This window comes from Elephas maximus, chromosome 2 (assembly GCF_024166365.1).
Source record: "Elephas maximus indicus isolate mEleMax1 chromosome 2, mEleMax1 primary haplotype, whole genome shotgun sequence".
Classification (NCBI taxonomy): domain Eukaryota; kingdom Metazoa; phylum Chordata; class Mammalia; order Proboscidea; family Elephantidae; genus Elephas; species Elephas maximus.
Genome location: NC_064820.1, coordinates 166,601,018 through 166,617,437, shown reverse-complemented (window position 1 = coordinate 166,617,437; position 16,420 = coordinate 166,601,018). Strand labels below are relative to the sequence as shown.

At 50.2% G+C, this 16,420-nt stretch overlaps 1 protein-coding gene across 5 annotated transcripts in view; it reads left to right on the top strand.

Moving 5' to 3' along the window:
• Positions 1-16,420, top strand: part of TNIP1 (TNFAIP3 interacting protein 1) — a 62,458-nt gene that overhangs the window by 14,646 nt on the left and 31,392 nt on the right. For 3 of the 5 annotated variants that reach the window (XM_049874096.1, XM_049874097.1, XM_049874095.1), the window contains exons 2-6: positions 8,314-8,485; positions 9,794-9,928; positions 11,249-11,334; positions 13,227-13,310; positions 15,387-15,578. In XM_049874096.1, coding sequence (XP_049730053.1) covers positions 8,350-8,485; positions 9,794-9,928; positions 11,249-11,334; positions 13,227-13,310; positions 15,387-15,578 — 633 coding nt within the window. In that variant the 5' untranslated portion in view covers positions 8,314-8,349. The remainder of the gene's footprint in view (positions 1-8,313; positions 8,486-9,793; positions 9,929-11,248; positions 11,335-13,226; positions 13,311-15,386; positions 15,579-16,420) is intronic. The other 2 variants (XM_049874099.1, XM_049874098.1) reach the window with 1 other exon arrangement.

The window sequence follows — 16,420 nt, the reverse complement described above, 5'->3', positions numbered from 1 at the left end:
ACATTCTCCCCTCTTAGGTGTGGCTTCCTCATCAGCAAAGCAGGTGTACTGCTGGGTGTGGGGGCCCTGGAGGCAGTGGGGTGGAGGTGCTTGCTTTCCCTTGCTTACATATGAGGGTGATCATCCAGGGTCTGGCATTTCTGTTCCTGGCTTCCTAAGCTAGATCCTTTCTGGCAGGTTCCAGGTTGAAACTCTTCTCCACACTTGCTAACCTTCCACCCACCAAATTCTTGAACACTTGCCCCTGGACTTTACCTTGTATACATACATATTTTTTAAGTCAAATCCTGATAGGTACATAGTAAGGAAGTTCCCAGCCCTTCCCACAGCCCTCTAGCTGTGTTTGGTGCCAGGCTGTCTTGTCCTCCTATTCTTTTGATCTTGTCAAGCCACTTGAGTTTTTTCTTTTTTTTTTTTTTAATCTGTCTTTTAAAAAATCACAGAATGCTCCTTTTGACCTGTACAAGCACAGGACTGAGCTACCCCTGAGCTTCCTCACAGTCTGAGATCTTAGCCCGGGGGACTTCTGTTGATAAGGGGCATCCCGGGGCCTGGTTTCAAACAAAGTCAGAGACACTAAAGGCTGGGGCTGGAAACTTGAGGGGATGTTCTGATAGCAGAGCAGCAGGAGTGATTTCCTCCCACAGGTACAGCCACTTGCTTGGCAGGGCCGGGCAGGGCAGTGGAAAGAGTACCGGTGTTAGAGTCCGCCAGATCTAGGCTGGATTTTTTGTTCTGCTACTGACCAGGTGTGTGTCCTTAGGCAAGTGACTTAACCTCTCAGAGCCTGTTTCCTCATCTCAACAATAGGGATAGTGCTGTCTAGCTGAGAGGGTTGGTTTTCTCTCTGGAAAGCGGGGGTGATAGTTTTCATCTCAGGGAGGTAAGAAGATGAGGTATGGTGCACGATGATGCGCCCAGTGCCTGGCGGACAGTAGTGCTGAACACTGGTTGGCTCCTCTCTGGCTTTAGTTAGATGCTCCTTCGTCTTTTTTTTTTTCCCCCAAATCAACTGGATGACAGTGGGTTTGGTAGTCTTCTTTTGCAGAGGTTTTAGCCAGCCTATACCCCTTTTATACCCCAGGTCCACCCTCCACCCCACCCAAGATGAATTCTGGCTCTGGAGTTTGGCATATGGAGTGTAGCCTGCTTCTTGGAGACTACTTGGCTTGGCAGTGGGGCTCCCACTGTGGGTGAGTGAGGGGAGGGGGAAGGAGAAAGGGCACAGGGAAGGCGTGTCCTATGTTTCAGGGACACAGAGTCCTCAGGCTTGGCTGGAGGAGGCAAGGACTGGGCAGAGGGCTGGTTTGTCCGCCGATGGTCTGTGACTGCTCTCCAGGAGGCAACAGCAGCACTAGTGGTACTTGTGGGAGGATTGATGGTCAGGCAAGCTCACCTGGGTGTTAGGATGGATTGTAGCCTTCTTAAGGTCAGAAGGTTACAGAGGGAAGTGATGATAAATTGCAAATTCTAGAGTATTTGAACTAGAAGGGACCTTAAAGATGATCTAGTCCAACCCTTATGTTATAGTATTATTATTGTTATAACCCCCACATTTTAGAAAACTGAGGCCTAGCGAGGGGAGGACGCTGGTGTACCTTGTGGGTCAGGGTCAAGAGTAGAAACCAGGATTCCTGAGCCCCAGTTCTTTATGCCAAACCCTGTACCTGCAGCCTCTTTGTTGATGATCTAATTGCAGTGACTGTTAAGTCCTTGGCTCCTCCTTGGCAAGGCTGCCTGAGGTGGACTCCTTTACTACTAATTTGTCTAGAGTAGGTGCTGTGTTCTCATGTCCTCCCTGATGTGTGAGCCCAGTGGCCATCAAGAGGGTACAATCTGGTCTTTGATGCTTCCTCTTATCCTTGAGTGGAATCACAGTGGTCCTGTTTTGTAGTTGAGGAAAACGAGGCTCAGATGATTCCAGGTCTTTCATGAGCATGGTGCCTTGGTTCATGGGTTTCTTGTGCTACATCTCCGCTAGCTATAGGTTGTACCCAGTGACCCTGCTTAACTGGGCCAGCAGTCAAATGGTTATTTGCAGGCTACCAGAAATTAAGTGGAAGCCACAAGCTAGCATACTGAGCTGACAGAAGAATGAAGTACTCCATTAAAAGGGAATTGATGAAGGAGAAGCCTTGGCCTTTAAATCAACTGGGCACAGTTGTGGGGGCACCTCAGCCTTTTACTAACACGTATTATGTGTCAGGTCCTGAGCTAGGTATAATACTCGTTACCATTATTTTGGAGACTCTATTATAACACTAATACAGGTTTCTTGTTAAATCAAATGTTGTTAGCTGTTGTCACGATGGCCCCCAACTTATGGCATTGCTGTGCACAACTGAACAAAACACTGCCCGATCCTGAGCCAACCTCATGATCAGTTGTGTATAAAGCTGTCGTGATCCACGGGGTTTTTATTTGGCTGATTTTAGGAAGTAGATCACCAGACCTTTCTTCCTAGTCTGTCTTAGTCTGGAAGCTCTGCTGAAACTTGTTCAGCATCATGGTAACACACAAGCCTCCACTGACAGATGGGTGGTGGCTGTGCGTGAGCATTGGCTGGGAATTGAACCCAGGTCTCCCTCATGGAAGGCAAGAATTCTACCACTGAACCAATGCCCATCAAATCAAATAAGGAAATATAAAGTAGAAGGTGAGAACTCCCTTCTAACACGTGCGCATATCGTTTCATTTAAGCTGTTTAATCTTACACCAGGCCTATCAGGTAGGTTCTATTACCATTATTTCTATTTTACAAAGGAGACCACTGAGGCTCAGAAAAGAAGAGTGCCTAGCCCAGTGTCACCCGGCCTACAGGTGTTGGTCAAGGCTGATACTAGGGTGAGGCAAGTAGTGGCGAGACTCCAGGCACAGCATTGAAGGAGGTACTCATCTCAGGGCCGCACGCTTATACTCTGGGCGTTGTTTGCCCCTCCGTAGTCCTCCTTCCTGGTGGGACCCTTTCCTTCTGCCTTCTGGCTGTATTATCTCCAGTATGTTGGGTCTCTTCTCTTGACCTGCTGCTAGCTCTCAAGGCGTGGGTCTACTTCGAACCTTCCACCGGTATAAGGCATCACCCAGTTTCTATCTAGTCCAGGCTCCTCTCTGTACATATGGGGAAACTGAGATTCAGCTCACAGCTACCTATGGACAGCAGGCAAGAGTAGATGCTAGGACAGACCCCTCTGGCCTCCTCTTCTGTGCACTTTCCTGGCGATCCCTTCCCTTCATGCCTCTGCCACCCCACCCACCAGGATCCTTGGCAATCCCTGCTGTTGCCAGGGGAGGTAGATGGCAGCTGCTGTGGTTTGCCAATTCCCAGCATCAGAGATCTGTCACAGCTTCCCCACTAAGGCAGGGAGAATGTCACTGCCTCTAGGGTCACAGGCCCCAAGATGACCAGCAGCATTAAATCGTGCTGATCAGGTCCCTGAGTGGGCCTCAGTTTCCTCATCTGTCAAACACATCAGCCCTGCCTGCCTTCCAGGCAGTGTTGATTAACCAGTAAACATGGTACAAACAGGCTCAATTGTGTTTACTTAGTAACCTGGAGTGAGCAATTTCACGTCATCAAAGACGTGGTAAAAAAACAGGTGAAACTGTGCACTACGGATTGATAAATAAGCACAATTAAGCCCCTACATACCTGTCCAGGGCTGTTGTGACAGTCCGATGGAAAAACAGTGCTTGGGAAACTAAGAATTTTGCAAATTGTTATCATTTCTGGGTCCTGGGAAGCCTCCTCCTCCCCACCAGCACATGGCTTATGGCGTGACAATATTAGATGGGTCAAGTATTTCAGTGTGGAAGCTGGAATTTAAATTTATTTCTGAATCTGGCTCTTTTCAACCCTATCCTTGGACAGATGCTGTGATTTGGGTCCCCGTTCCGCCCCCTCACCTGCCTTAGCTGCTCCCCAGCCACCGCCTCCTCTCTGGGCTCGTGGCCCCTTCAGTTTCAATAGCATCACTTCCATCTTCACGCCCTGTGGTCGCCGCCTGACCTGCTGTCTGCCCAGGCCTGTTTCTGCCCCCAGACAGGCCTTTCTGGTTCCGGCGGGCAGCCCCAGGGCCCCTCCGGGGCGGACTGTGGGAGGTTCCCCCCACTCAGCTGAGGTCTTGTTTTGGAAGAAGATCTGAGCTGGCTGCCTCTTCACCGTCTGTTTGTTTTTGACAAGGGAGGTGGTGTCCCACAGCTGGTAGATCACCTGCTGATTTGTAGCTTCTGGACCTGGCCCCAGGTGGATCTGGAGTCTGGAGCCAGACCCCATAAAGAAGTGGAAAGGGGCCCCCCTGTTTCGAAATGGCATTACAGAAACAGAGGGTGAGGGCAGTGGGGAGAGTGGAGAGAGAAGAGGGCACTCCTGGCCCAGCTCCAGCCTGACTTTTTGTGTGACCCTGCCCTACTCATGCTGGTGAGAGGGATCAGATGAGCTAATGCCAAAGGCTCCTGGGCTCTGAACTCCAGATCCCATACCATGTGAGGGCTAGGGCCAAGGCCTCTTGCCCCTTTCCACGCACACCGAGGGAGGAGGACAGGTTGTGACTAGCTCTTGTGCATGTGGTATAGGGGGATAGATGCTGCTGGCTGGCAGGCGGGAGGGTGGGGCTCCATGGCTGATGCAGCCCTGGTGCACTATGTGGCTCTGGGCAAGTCTCTCCCACTCGGTGATGTGGGACCTGCTCGTATCCTTGGAGAGTCCCTTCCAGCCCTATCATCCTGGGAATGAGTTCCCTCTCCAGGAGAGGATGAAAAAGCTACACTGACCAGGAAGAGAGTTCTGTCCGCCCTTCAGTCATCCTGGAACTGCTGTCTCTGGTCATCTGGGCTTGAGGTCAGCGGCCATGGAAATTCCCTGTTTCTCTTTGTGTCTCTTTCCCCCCCAAGTCTGAGCCCTCCATTGGGCAGCGCTTCTGACCTCCAGATAGGGTTTTCTCATGGTATACTATTCCCTCTACCCATTGTCTGGCAGCCTGTGCCTCCTCCCAGCTCTGCCCATCAAGGCTGGAGTAGGGGGAGAACACCCCTGCCTACCCCCTTTTCTGCTCCCACAAGCCCCTACTGGCTCCCCAGTGCTGAGGCCCACTGAGTGTGGCATAGCTAGGGGACGTGGAGGTCAGGCTTCTGTTCCTGGGTCCTACCTCCTGCTGTGTGGCTTGGCCTTAAGTCTGGGCATCTCTGAGAGCATGGCTCTCCAGCCCTGATCCTAGAAGTACATGGCTTTCCTCAGCACCTCTGGTCTGGGTCATGGTCAGGCTCTCTGTCCCTGATACTTGAACATGGCCTCCGGGAGGCAGAGGCAGAGCCAAGGGCCCTTCTGGTTCTTTGAGTCTTTCTGCTCTGAACTAGAGGTTTGTTGGCCGACTCTCTAAAGGTACCCCAGAAAATAAGATGGACTCTGTCGCTGCTCCCATGGAGCTTCTAAACCAGTGGGTAAGTCAGACACAGGGTGAAAGAATGACCCAAATCACCGTGTAGTGTGAATTATGAGTTCCATTCAGCGGGAGTGTAGAGCAGTGAACAAATCCCTGGGTGGCACAGATGGTTAAGTGCTTAGCTGCTAACTGAAATGTTGACGGTTTAAGCCCATCCAGAGGTACCTCGGAAGAAAGACGGGGCGATCTACTCCCAAAACACCAGCCATTGAAAATCCTATGGAGCACAGTTCTACTCTAACACATGTGGGGCTGCCCTGAGTCAGTATCAACTCGATGCCACCTTGTTCATTTTAGAGCAGTGAACGGTAACCAGACTGCTTGCTACCACTTGATCACTAAAGGAGGCTACAGCCCTTCCCAGCTCTAAGTCTCCCTCCATTTGTGAAATTCATTCAGCTTTCGATGACAGCTCACCTTCCAAGTGTCAGACCTCTGCTGGTGACAGGAACCAAGAGATGAGTCAAGCATGCTCCTGCCTGCAGAAAGCTCACAGTCAATGGGAAAATGCTTGCATCAGTCAGATATATCCCATGCAGGGTGGGAGGTGCTGTGACGACCTGAAGGGGGAGCAGCAGGAAGCTCCCCCCAAGTCTACAAACATTTACGAGCACCTTACTGTATGCCAGGCATTGTGCTAAGTGCTTTGCCCACACTGCCTCTTTTAATTCAGTGAACACACCAAGGCTTTATTGCTCTGCTGTATAACATTGACCTTTCAAGTTCAAAACAAGGCACTCCTAAGCTGAGTGATGACTTTTCTGTTGGGCATGTGGGCAGCTGTCCTTTGCCTCAGCAGGGCCCAGCAGTGTGTGGGTGCCTCCCGAAGTGTGTGTTCATCTTGTCTTTGCAGTTCTAGCACTCCATTTGCTAGAACTTTGTTTTTCTTTCTGGTCCGTGTTGTCCCATGGTAACGTAAACTGCCTTGTTATCATGGGACAACACGGATTTTGATAATCAAAATCCTTGTTGTTATGCTGCAGGGCAGGGGAAACATAGCCCAGAAATTACCTGGTAACATAACTCCGTGTTTACTGTACCCATGGACTTGAACGCTTTCTCTGTGCACATCTGGCCTGAGTGAGGGTGCTCTGTGTCATGGTGTGTGAGTGTAGCCGGGGTTAAAGTCTGTCTTCATAGGCAGAGCCAAGATTGCGTCTCGTCCCTCACTTGCTGGTTGTGTAAATAGTTGTGACTGAGTGACTTAACCTCTCTGAGCCTCAGTTTCCTCCCCTATAAATTGGAACGGTATCAGTATGTTTCTCAGTCATTGCACAGCTTAGCTGAGAGAATGCATCTGAAGTGTTTAGTGCCTAGCACATGGAAGACTAATGAATGATGGCTGTTACTATTAAACCTTCTTAGCCCTTTTCTTTCATCAAGGCACTGTAGGAGTTTGGGGCCTTTGGGGATTCCAGACGGTTTGCGCCTCAAAGGAGGTTTCCGTCCCCAAGTCCTGAGGGCCCCGGGTAGAGGCCTTTGGAGCTCTTTAATGTTGGTGAGCTGTTGGTAGGGCTGAAAGCTGGGCCAGTTTTTCAGCCTCAGGGCCTTTGCATTTACTGTTCTCTCTTCCTGGAATATTCTTCCTCCAGAGGTCCACGTGGCTAGCTCCCTCACCTCTCAGGTTTTTAATAAAATTGCTCCTTGTCCTTAAGGCCTGTCCTGACAGGGCTATTTAAAATTTAAGTCGTCACCTCTCTCTGGTACTACTTATTCTCCATGGACATTTTTTGTCCATAGACATTTTCACCACGTGAAATACTATCGTCTCCTCTCCTTGTCCATCCTTCTATCTGTCCATCCATTCATCTGTCCTTCCATCTTCTTATGGCCTGTCTCCCCATTAGAATGTCAGCTCCATTGGGGATTTCTGTCTGTTTTGTATGCTGATAATTCCCCAGAACCCAGACTAGTAACCGGCACAGAATAGATAATAAATAATTGTTGGATGGGTGAATGAAAAAATGATAGGAAAGAGAGTTGCTGTACTGGGTCACAGAACTAGGATTCTGAAATCCATTTGCAGGGTGGTTTCAAATGAAATCAAGCAATGATGGTGAACAGATTAATGTGAATAACCTGCTGCATGCGTAGGCAGGAGTTAGATGGAAAAACCTCCTGCTCATTAGCACTGGAAAGGACAGACCATCCGTGATACGAAGTTGAAGGAGAGTGATGTGTCAATTCATGTATCAAATATCAGGCTTTTCTTGTCTTTTTTTTTTTTTTTTTTAAGAGAATAATGTAAATGTAGATGGAACTTTGGATTGGATCGATTTGCTTATTCCATAGAGGGCAAGCATTTCACTTCAGAGATCATTGATTTAGTTTAAGACTTTCATTTTACAAATGCGAAGACTGAATCCTCAGATAGAGGAAGGGGCTGTCCAATATCTCTCACTGAGTTAATGGCTAGGTCATTCTTTCATTTGATAAGTGTTTGTTGGCCATCCTCTTCATAGCTAATTCTGAGCTGGGCACTGGAGATTCAGTGATGAGCAAAATAGACAGGGTCTCTGTCCTTCTGGACCTCACAGGCAGGACTTGAGCTCTGATGTTTTGACTCCAACCCAGTGTTCTTTATTGTACCCCACATTGCACCCACAGTTGGTTGCTGTTCCAAGTGAACCAGCAGTGTAGTGAGGCTGCTAAAACAAACTGGTGCCATCTTAGGTTGCATTAATAGAGACAGTGTCCAGATCAATGGAGGTGACTGTCCTGCTCTGTTGTGCTGTGATCAGGCCAGCCTGGTCTGCTGTGTTCTATCCTGGGTTATGCAGACTGCCATCTGAAGCACTAACAGACTAGAGCTTGCCCAGAGAGGATGCCTGAATGGCCAGGCCAGCCCCATGATATACTGCTGTTGTCCTTACAGCCAGGCGGGCACCACGGCAGGGGCTGAGCCACCCCCATGGAAGGGAGAGGACCCTACCGGATCTACGACCCTGGGGGCAGCGTGCCTCCAGGAGAGGCATCCACAGCTTTTGAGCGCCTAGTGGAGGAGAATTCCCGGCTGAAGGAAAAAATGCAAGGGATAAAGATGTTAGGTAAAGCAGACCCTGCACCCTCCCTGCGAGTCTCCCCCTGCGGCCTGGGCTGGCATACCTCCCCGAGCCATCCTCTGTCCCTCTTGCCCATCGTTGGTGACAGTATTCCCCAGAACCAGGATGACAGGACACAGGGTGCCCTGCGGGACTGAGGGGTGGGAGAGAAGTGGGGGAGAGGGAACTAGAAGGCCTGGTTTGCAGACATGGAACCAGAAGGGCCTCATCTTACAGAGGCATCAAGAAATGGTGAGAACTGGTGTCACTAGGGGAGCCAGAGCACAGGTCCCCAGGCAGTAGAGTAGGGAGTAGAGCCTGGCTTGAAGCAAGGTGGGAGTAGGCCCCTTGATCTCTCCTCTGGCTTTTGCTTGAGCTCTTCCCACTGCCTAGCACAGCCTCACACACCTCCTCACAGCTGCATCGTCCCCACCTATCAGCCCCCAGCTCAGAGGCTGTCTCCTTCTCATACAGGGTCTTTGATTTCCCATCCAGACAGCATCTCTCTTTTGTCCAAACTCCTAACACTCTTTGCCTTGCCTCCACCTTCTCTGATCTCAGGCTTTGGGGCTAGCATAGTTCCCTGATTTTAAAAATGCTTTCTCCTTGCTTGGCAGATCCCTGCTTGGGACCGCAGACTGTGGGGGGTGGGGGGAGAGGGTAGGGTGGTGAGATTTCTCCTCCACTGGCTGGAGAAGGAAAATTGAGGCCAAGAGCGGGTGGAAGCAATTTGCCCCTGGGTGGCTGGCATTATTCAGGGTTTCCACCCCTTAGACTGCCTCTGACTCTTGGGGCTTAGACTGTGGGTAGCCCCCAGGTTCCCTGGTGGTAGGCCCAAGACAGCCCCTGGTTTTCCCTGGAGCTCCATGACTAGGTATGGAACGAGTGGGGCAGGGAAAGGGTGCTGGGGGCCAGTTTCCCTAGATTACCACCAATCCTGTTTTTCTCAATTGCTGGGCCCTCTTCCTTCCTCTGGAAACTCTGATGGCATAGTGGTTAAGAGCTATGGCTGCTAACCAAAAGGTCGGCGGTTCGAATCCAACAGGCTCCTTGGAAACCCTATGAGGCAGTTCTACTCTGTCCTACAGGGTCGCTATGAGTTGGAATCGACGACAACAAGTTTTTAGGTTTTTTCTTTCTCTGGCTTGCTTCTGGTGGTGGGTGGGAATGGTACTTACCCACTCAGCCCTTGAAGTGATGCTGGGAGTGAAATCCAGGGTCCAGAGCCTCTGAAGCTGGGCAGAAGCAGGCTTTGGGCCATGGTAGAGTTAAGAAAATCCTTTTTGCTCCTTCCTTCCCCCAATGTCTCTCCAGGAGAGCTTTTGGAAGAGTCCCAGATGGAAGCATCCAGACTCCGGCAGAAGGCAGAAGAGCTGGTCAAGGACAGTGAGCTGCTCCAGCCACCCTCTTCCTCCTTGGCCTCGTTTGACCACCTAGCCGAGCTGACAGGTACAAGGGGTACCTTTCCCTATGCCGTAAACTATCTAAACTGTTAACAGTGAACCCCATTCCCATTCTGAAACCCACAGTCCTCTTATTTACCCCTAAGCCACAGACTTCCTCCCATTCATTTTTTTTTGCCTACAGCATCCCTCAGAAAGTCAAATTTGGAAGGGACTTCAAAATAATCTTGCCCAGAAGTGGCTGGTGACTTGCCACCCCTGAGGCCCTGGCTGACATAAGTAACGGATCACAATCTGCTGCATCCCGACATGGCTGCAGGACCATTAGCAGCATAGTTATTCAATAGATAGTTAATGAGCAACTACTGTGTGCCAGGTATAGCGCTCTAGGCATGTTCTTTCAGCCACTCAGTTGAAAGCTTTCTTGTCCAGCCCCCTGCCTTCCATTTTACAAGTGGGGAAGCTGAGGACTAGGGAAGAATCTGGACTTACCTATTATCCTGCCACAGTGTATTTCAGATGTAATGTCATATACACTTCATAGTAAAAGAAAGCATTGGCTGTGACTGAGGGTTAAAGTCCTATGTGTGGCCACCATGCATTTACTCTGGCATGTCCTCAAATCTAGGGCAAGGTCTGGGACTAGGAAGAAAGAGGTCCCCACACATGAGGTTCAGGTGCCTCCTGCTCTAGCCCTACATACATACGGTCTTGGCCCAGGCCAGATGGTGAATAGCCTTACATTCAGCTAGTGCTTACTTTTGCTCAAAGGACAGATGGAGGCCAGTAATGACCTCAGAGTCTGCTGTGCTACAGTTGACGGGCATGTCTGGCCTCTACTTGTCCATTCAGCAGTGTCCCTGCTGGGTGTCAGGCCCACCCTGAGAGTGAGACGTGGAGCTCCCACTAGGGAATCCCTGTGACAAGAGCCCCAGGAGATCAGGGAGGGAGAACTGAGTTTGAGTCTTGATTTTGCAGTTGCTGGTGGTATAACTGTGGGCAAGTTGGTGACCTTCCCAAGCCTCATTTTCTTACCTTTAAAATGGGGTGCAGGGCTGCCATGAGAGTTGGCTGAGATAAGAGATGAAAAACGCTTTGTAAATTGTAAATCAGCATCCTTACCATTGTGGCAGGTCCAAAGTAGCAAGGAACAGTGGTCATTTTGGATTTTCCCAGTAAGTCCTGGGAAGAAGTCTGTCTGTCCCCATCATTCCAGGGCCAGTCATCCTTCCAGGCCTTGGTGGGCCCACCTCCCATTTTCCCAGACTCGCATGGGGAACTCTTTCTGGCCAAGGCTGTCCTGAGAGGCGATATCTGGGCTTCTCCACGTAGCCTGCCGCTCATCCTTGCTCTCTTGATTCTCCAGGAAAGGACCCAAATATCCTGGCACCTCCCACTGACCCTGCAGACCCCAGTGACAAGCCAGAGCCAGTCCCAAAACCTCCATCCAGTGTAAGTTGCATCTGGAGTCATGGCTGCAGGCTTCCTGGACCTCAGGGTCCTCTTGACCTACAAGAATGTGGAGGATGAGGGTTGGGGTCAAGCAACCTGGGTTCTAACTTGCTGGGTGTTGTTGGGCAAGTCAGTCTCAATCTTTCTAGGGGCTCAGCTTCCCTACTTTCAGATGAAGGTCATAGTTAAAGCTTACCAGGAAGACCCTGGTATGCACAAGGGATTCCCCCCTCCACCCCATTTATTAAGATGCATAATGTTAAGTATGTAGTGACTGTGCACAGTGCTGGGAAAACAGATGGGCCTGACACGGAACTCATGTTCTCAAAGCGGCTCAGAACAGTCTTCTTTAGATGTGGCTTGAGAAGTTTTGCTTGGAATCCTAGGTGTCCTAGTTATCTAGTGCTGCAGTAACAGAAATACCCCAAAATGGGTGGCTTTAACAAACAAATTTATTTTCTCACAGTTTAGGAGGCTAGTAGTCCAAATTCAGGGTACCAGCTCTAGGGGAAGGCGTTTTCTCTCTGTCAGCTCTGGGGGAAGGTCCTTGTCTCTTTTGAGCTTCTGCCCCTGGGTGTATCTTCATGTAGTTTGGAGTCTTTCTTTCCCCCATCTCTGCTTCCTTGTTTAATCTTTTTGTATCTTAAAAGAGATTGACTCAAGACACACCCTGCACAGTTACTGACTCATTAACATAATAACCCATTTCCAAATGGGATTATAACCACAGGTATAGGGGTTAGGATTTACAACACATAATTTGGGGAGACACAATTCAATCTGTAACACTAGGGTTGGACAAGGGATTATCTAGTTTAGCATCTTCAATCTACAGATAGGGTCCAGAGAGAGAAGGGCATTTTCCAAAGTCATGCAGATTACTGGGGGAATGTGGAGGTGAAAGGCAGACTTTCCAGGGTCCAAAGGCTTAGTTTCTTGGAGGTCATAAGGCTCAACCAGAAACCGAACACAGATTTCCTCCCATTCATCCTGCCTCTTTCTGGGATTAGGGAAGGCTGAAATGGTCTTTCTAGAGCAGGTTTAATAGGAATCGCAGAGCCAACTGCCGGCTCAGTGGACCATTGGCCTACCAATTGGTTGTGCGATTAGTGGCTTCTACTTGGAGTGGTAGAGATGTGAAAAATCTGGGATTCCTTGGCCACTCAGGATTTGGGTGAACCCTGAAAAAGTCTCTCCAAATTCGTTGAAGCATCTTTGGGATTTTTCTCAGATCAGTTCAGTTATCTGGGATCTTTGGGGCTGGGAGATGGCAGGGCCAGCACCAAGACCATATTTGGTTGTGGCCATCATAACTGCTGTCTAGGCAACCAGTTGGAGGTGTGGGCCTGTGAGATACTCTGGTGCAATTGCAGGAATGCTAGCTTACAGTCCTTGGGTTTAGCCCCTGCTTGCGTATTAGCTAACTGTATGACCTCAGTTTTCTCATTTGTCCAACGGAGACAAAACCCTCTGACCCACCCCATGGGTTGCTTTGGGAAATAATGGAATTGGTGAAAACGCTAAGTAAAGGTCTTTTTAAAGAAAATACAATCCTAAAGTGTTAGGGATTTCAAGGTCAGTTAGTCCAACATCATGTTTAACAGATGAAGAAACTGGGCAGAGAGGGGATGTGACCTTAGATCGGGCAGTAGGTTATAGCAGGTTGTGGGGACCTTGCTTTGTGGTCTCACATGAAGTGGTGTGTAAGGTCCCCTGCGAGCTCAGCCTGGGCTGGCTTCCCTTTGCACAGAGCGGGTCACAGAGACAAAGTGAGGGTGAGAAGAGGTTCTCTGTCCTTCTGTACTCTGCCCCTCCCTGCTCCCAGCTTCAATCCTCTGAGGAGGGACTGAAGTGTTTAGTCTCAGGCAGCCCCTAACTCCCTTTCTGCACAGGGCACCTCCTCTGAATTTGAAGTGGTCCCTGCTGAGGAACAGAATTCTCCACCGGAGAGTGGTGGTGGCGCCAGGAACACGATGGTGAGTGGATGGACAGGGCCCCGGCTCCCACCTCTCCCATTTCCATCCCTGCCCCTGCATGAGATTCACAGGACCCACTCAGATCCCTTGGGGACCCTGGGGTCATTGGGGACACATGAGGGGCTGGAACGGGGCAGAGGGGTACTTCTCACTCTCGTATGCAAATCCCTGGACTGGTGACTTCCCTGACTCAGGCCACACGGCTGTCCAACCATTGTGAAAGCCTGGGCACTCTGCCAGCCCTATTGGCCTCTGCCGAGCCCCGGGCACCTCCACACACACTGTGACTCAGCCCTGTAGGCCTCGGGGCTTCTGGCCTGAGTGAAGTAGAAGAGATCAGAAAGGCCCAGGGTGGTTTAAGGCAGGTGATTTATTGTTTTGCACAAACTTTCAGTTCCTCCCAGGTTCCCCTCCAGGGCACGCAGGTAGGAGGTCAAACCTTCCACTTATATACAGGTTCACATGCACACACAGACACACACTCTCCATCAGCTTTGGGTGTCCACCCAGCATCCTCATTCCACACCTTACCACACTCGCCGCGTTTATCTCAACTACAACTTCCTTCTGCTGTTGACTTTAAAATGGCAAGCTTATTGGAGAACCGTTCTAAGGTCTTAAAGTCTGCTTTTCCTTCTTCTCCCTCCCCTCTTGGAGATATTTTGTTGTTGTTAGCCAAGCAGTACATGGTTTAGCCCTATTTTGATGCCTTGGGCTTCTGCTCCCTCATCCCACAGAGGATTTGGGTGATAAGCACTGCTCTTTTACTTACTGATGGCTTCTTGTAGCTCTGAATCCCCAGAGCAGTGTCCCTGTCAGATAGCTGTTGAGCTTATGCTAGCATGCCTTCAGTGACGCCTAGCATGCCTTCACCTCACCAGGCAGCTCAGAGTATTAGAAAGGTTTTCTGCGTTTTGTATTCTGAGATCTTCTGTCCCTGAGGGCTTTGAGAAGCTGGCTGAGGAGGCAGGACCCCTGCTAGAAGGTGTTCTCTCTGCAGCCTTGGACCAGTAACTTTATCTGGTTAATACATTCCTGCTTAGCTTCTCCAATGTGCCTAGCCTAGGCTGAGCAAAGAGAAGACAGCATCCCTACCCTCCAGGAGCTTATAGACCAGTGGGAGAAATCAGACGCACGAAGCAATTCGTGAGTCTTACAGAGCAGCATTGGCCACCTCGGCTCCTGTGCAGAAAGAGGCAGCAGGAGAATGAATGCAGAGTTGAATAAGTAGCATCATTTCCTGCTAGAATGAGGCGATAACAATATTAAGTGAGCACTAGCTAAATGCCAGGTGGGGCTTCAGATGCTAGGCAGGGGAGCTGGACTCGACACGGTCAGTGTGAGGCGCCACCATGGGTCCTTGGGCACAGTGTTGGTGCAACAAAGGCAGTGTCTTCAGGAGGAGTGGTCTGGGCAGAGGAGAGAGATTGTACTACCTTGCCCCCACTGTGTCTCATTTCTTTACTTATATGTTTACTAGACGGGGATTTTTTGAAATCTCTAGAGCCGTGATTCTTAACCTGTTTTGAGTCTTGGGCCCTCTGAGAAGCTGATGAATGCATGGGCCATTCCCCAGAAGACACCCACTTACACATAAAATTCAGAGTTTTGGTCCCTGCATGGCTTTCCGGTTAAGACTCCCCGAGCTGAAGAAGTAGTACTGTGTATATAGTGCTGTGCCTTTTCTGGGCTTGCCGCTTTCCTGTGTTTATTCATCCCCATAAGAACCCTGTGAAGCAGAAGGGAGAGAAGGGGGGTATGTACATGTAATAGATGAGGACACTGAGGCCCAGGGGATGAGTGATTTACCCACAGGCCCTGAGCGAGGCCCAGAGCGTGGGAAGATGGTGGCTCCCACTGCTGTTAAGCCAGACAGTGGCCTGGAAGCCCTGGGTCCTGCCCTGTGAGTCAGCTCAGACAGGAAACCTGTGTAACTGGAGAATTTCCCTGGGCTGAGCTGGGACCAGAGGGGGAAACTGAGTCATGAGGAATGGGGAAGCAGAGGGAGAAGGGACTGGTATTGCCTACCCAGGCCTTGGTGAAGAGTAACCTGTGCCCCCCACCCCCCACGAGCAGGAGCTGGGCCCCCTGCCCCATGAGGACAGCAACCTGATGCTGCACCTGCAGCGGCTGGAGACCACCCTGAGTGTGTGTGCTGAGGAGCCAGACCACAGCCAGCTCTTCACCCACCTGGGCCGCATGGCCCTCGAGTTCAACCGGCTGGCCTCCAAGGTGCACAAGAATGAGCAGCGCACCTCCGTCCTGCAGGTGAGGCCAGGGCCCGAGGAGTCTGTCGGGAGAGGCTTTTCTTGGAAATCCAGAGGTAGCCACGGGACTGCCAAGGATGATGTTGTGGGCAGACTCTGGGCCTCCTGCTCAGGGCGGTGAACAAGATAAGGAAGTGGTGAGAAGAGGAAGGAATTAGGAAATGGGGGAGCAGTGCAAATGTCATGGTCAGGGATACTCTCAGGGCTCACTGATGTGGGCAAATGGGGAGCAGTCCTTCTGCCTTTGTCGTCCACCTACAGGATGGGGAAAAGAAAAGGAACAGAGGTCAGCTCCTTATAGTTACTGCCACCGGCTCCTTAAGGTGGGAAGCACCATTATCCCCACTTTACTCGTGGGCAAATAGCCCTTAAGAGACTGTATTTTTTTGCCCAAAGTTATCCAGCTAGTACATGGTGGTGTTGGGATTTGAACCTAGATCTGTCATATTCTGAAGCCTGTGCTCTTTTTGTTGTACTTCAGATGAAGGTTTACAGAACAAACTAGTTTCTCATTAAACAATTAGTACACATACTGTTTTGTGTCATTGGTTGTCTACCCCATGACATGTCAACACTCTGCCCATCTCAGCCTTGGATTCCCCATTACCAGCTTTCCTGTCTGCTCCTGCTTTCTCGTCCTTGCCCCTGGGCTGGTGTGCTCCTTTAGTCTCCTTCTGCTTTATGGGCCTGTCTAATCTTTGGCTGAAGGATGAACCTCAGGAGTGGCTTCAGTACTGAGTTAAAAGGGTGTCCGGGAGCCATATACTTGGGGTTTCTCCAGTCTCTGTCAGACCAATAAGTCTCATCTTTTTCTGTGAGTTAAAATTTTGTTCCACATTTTTC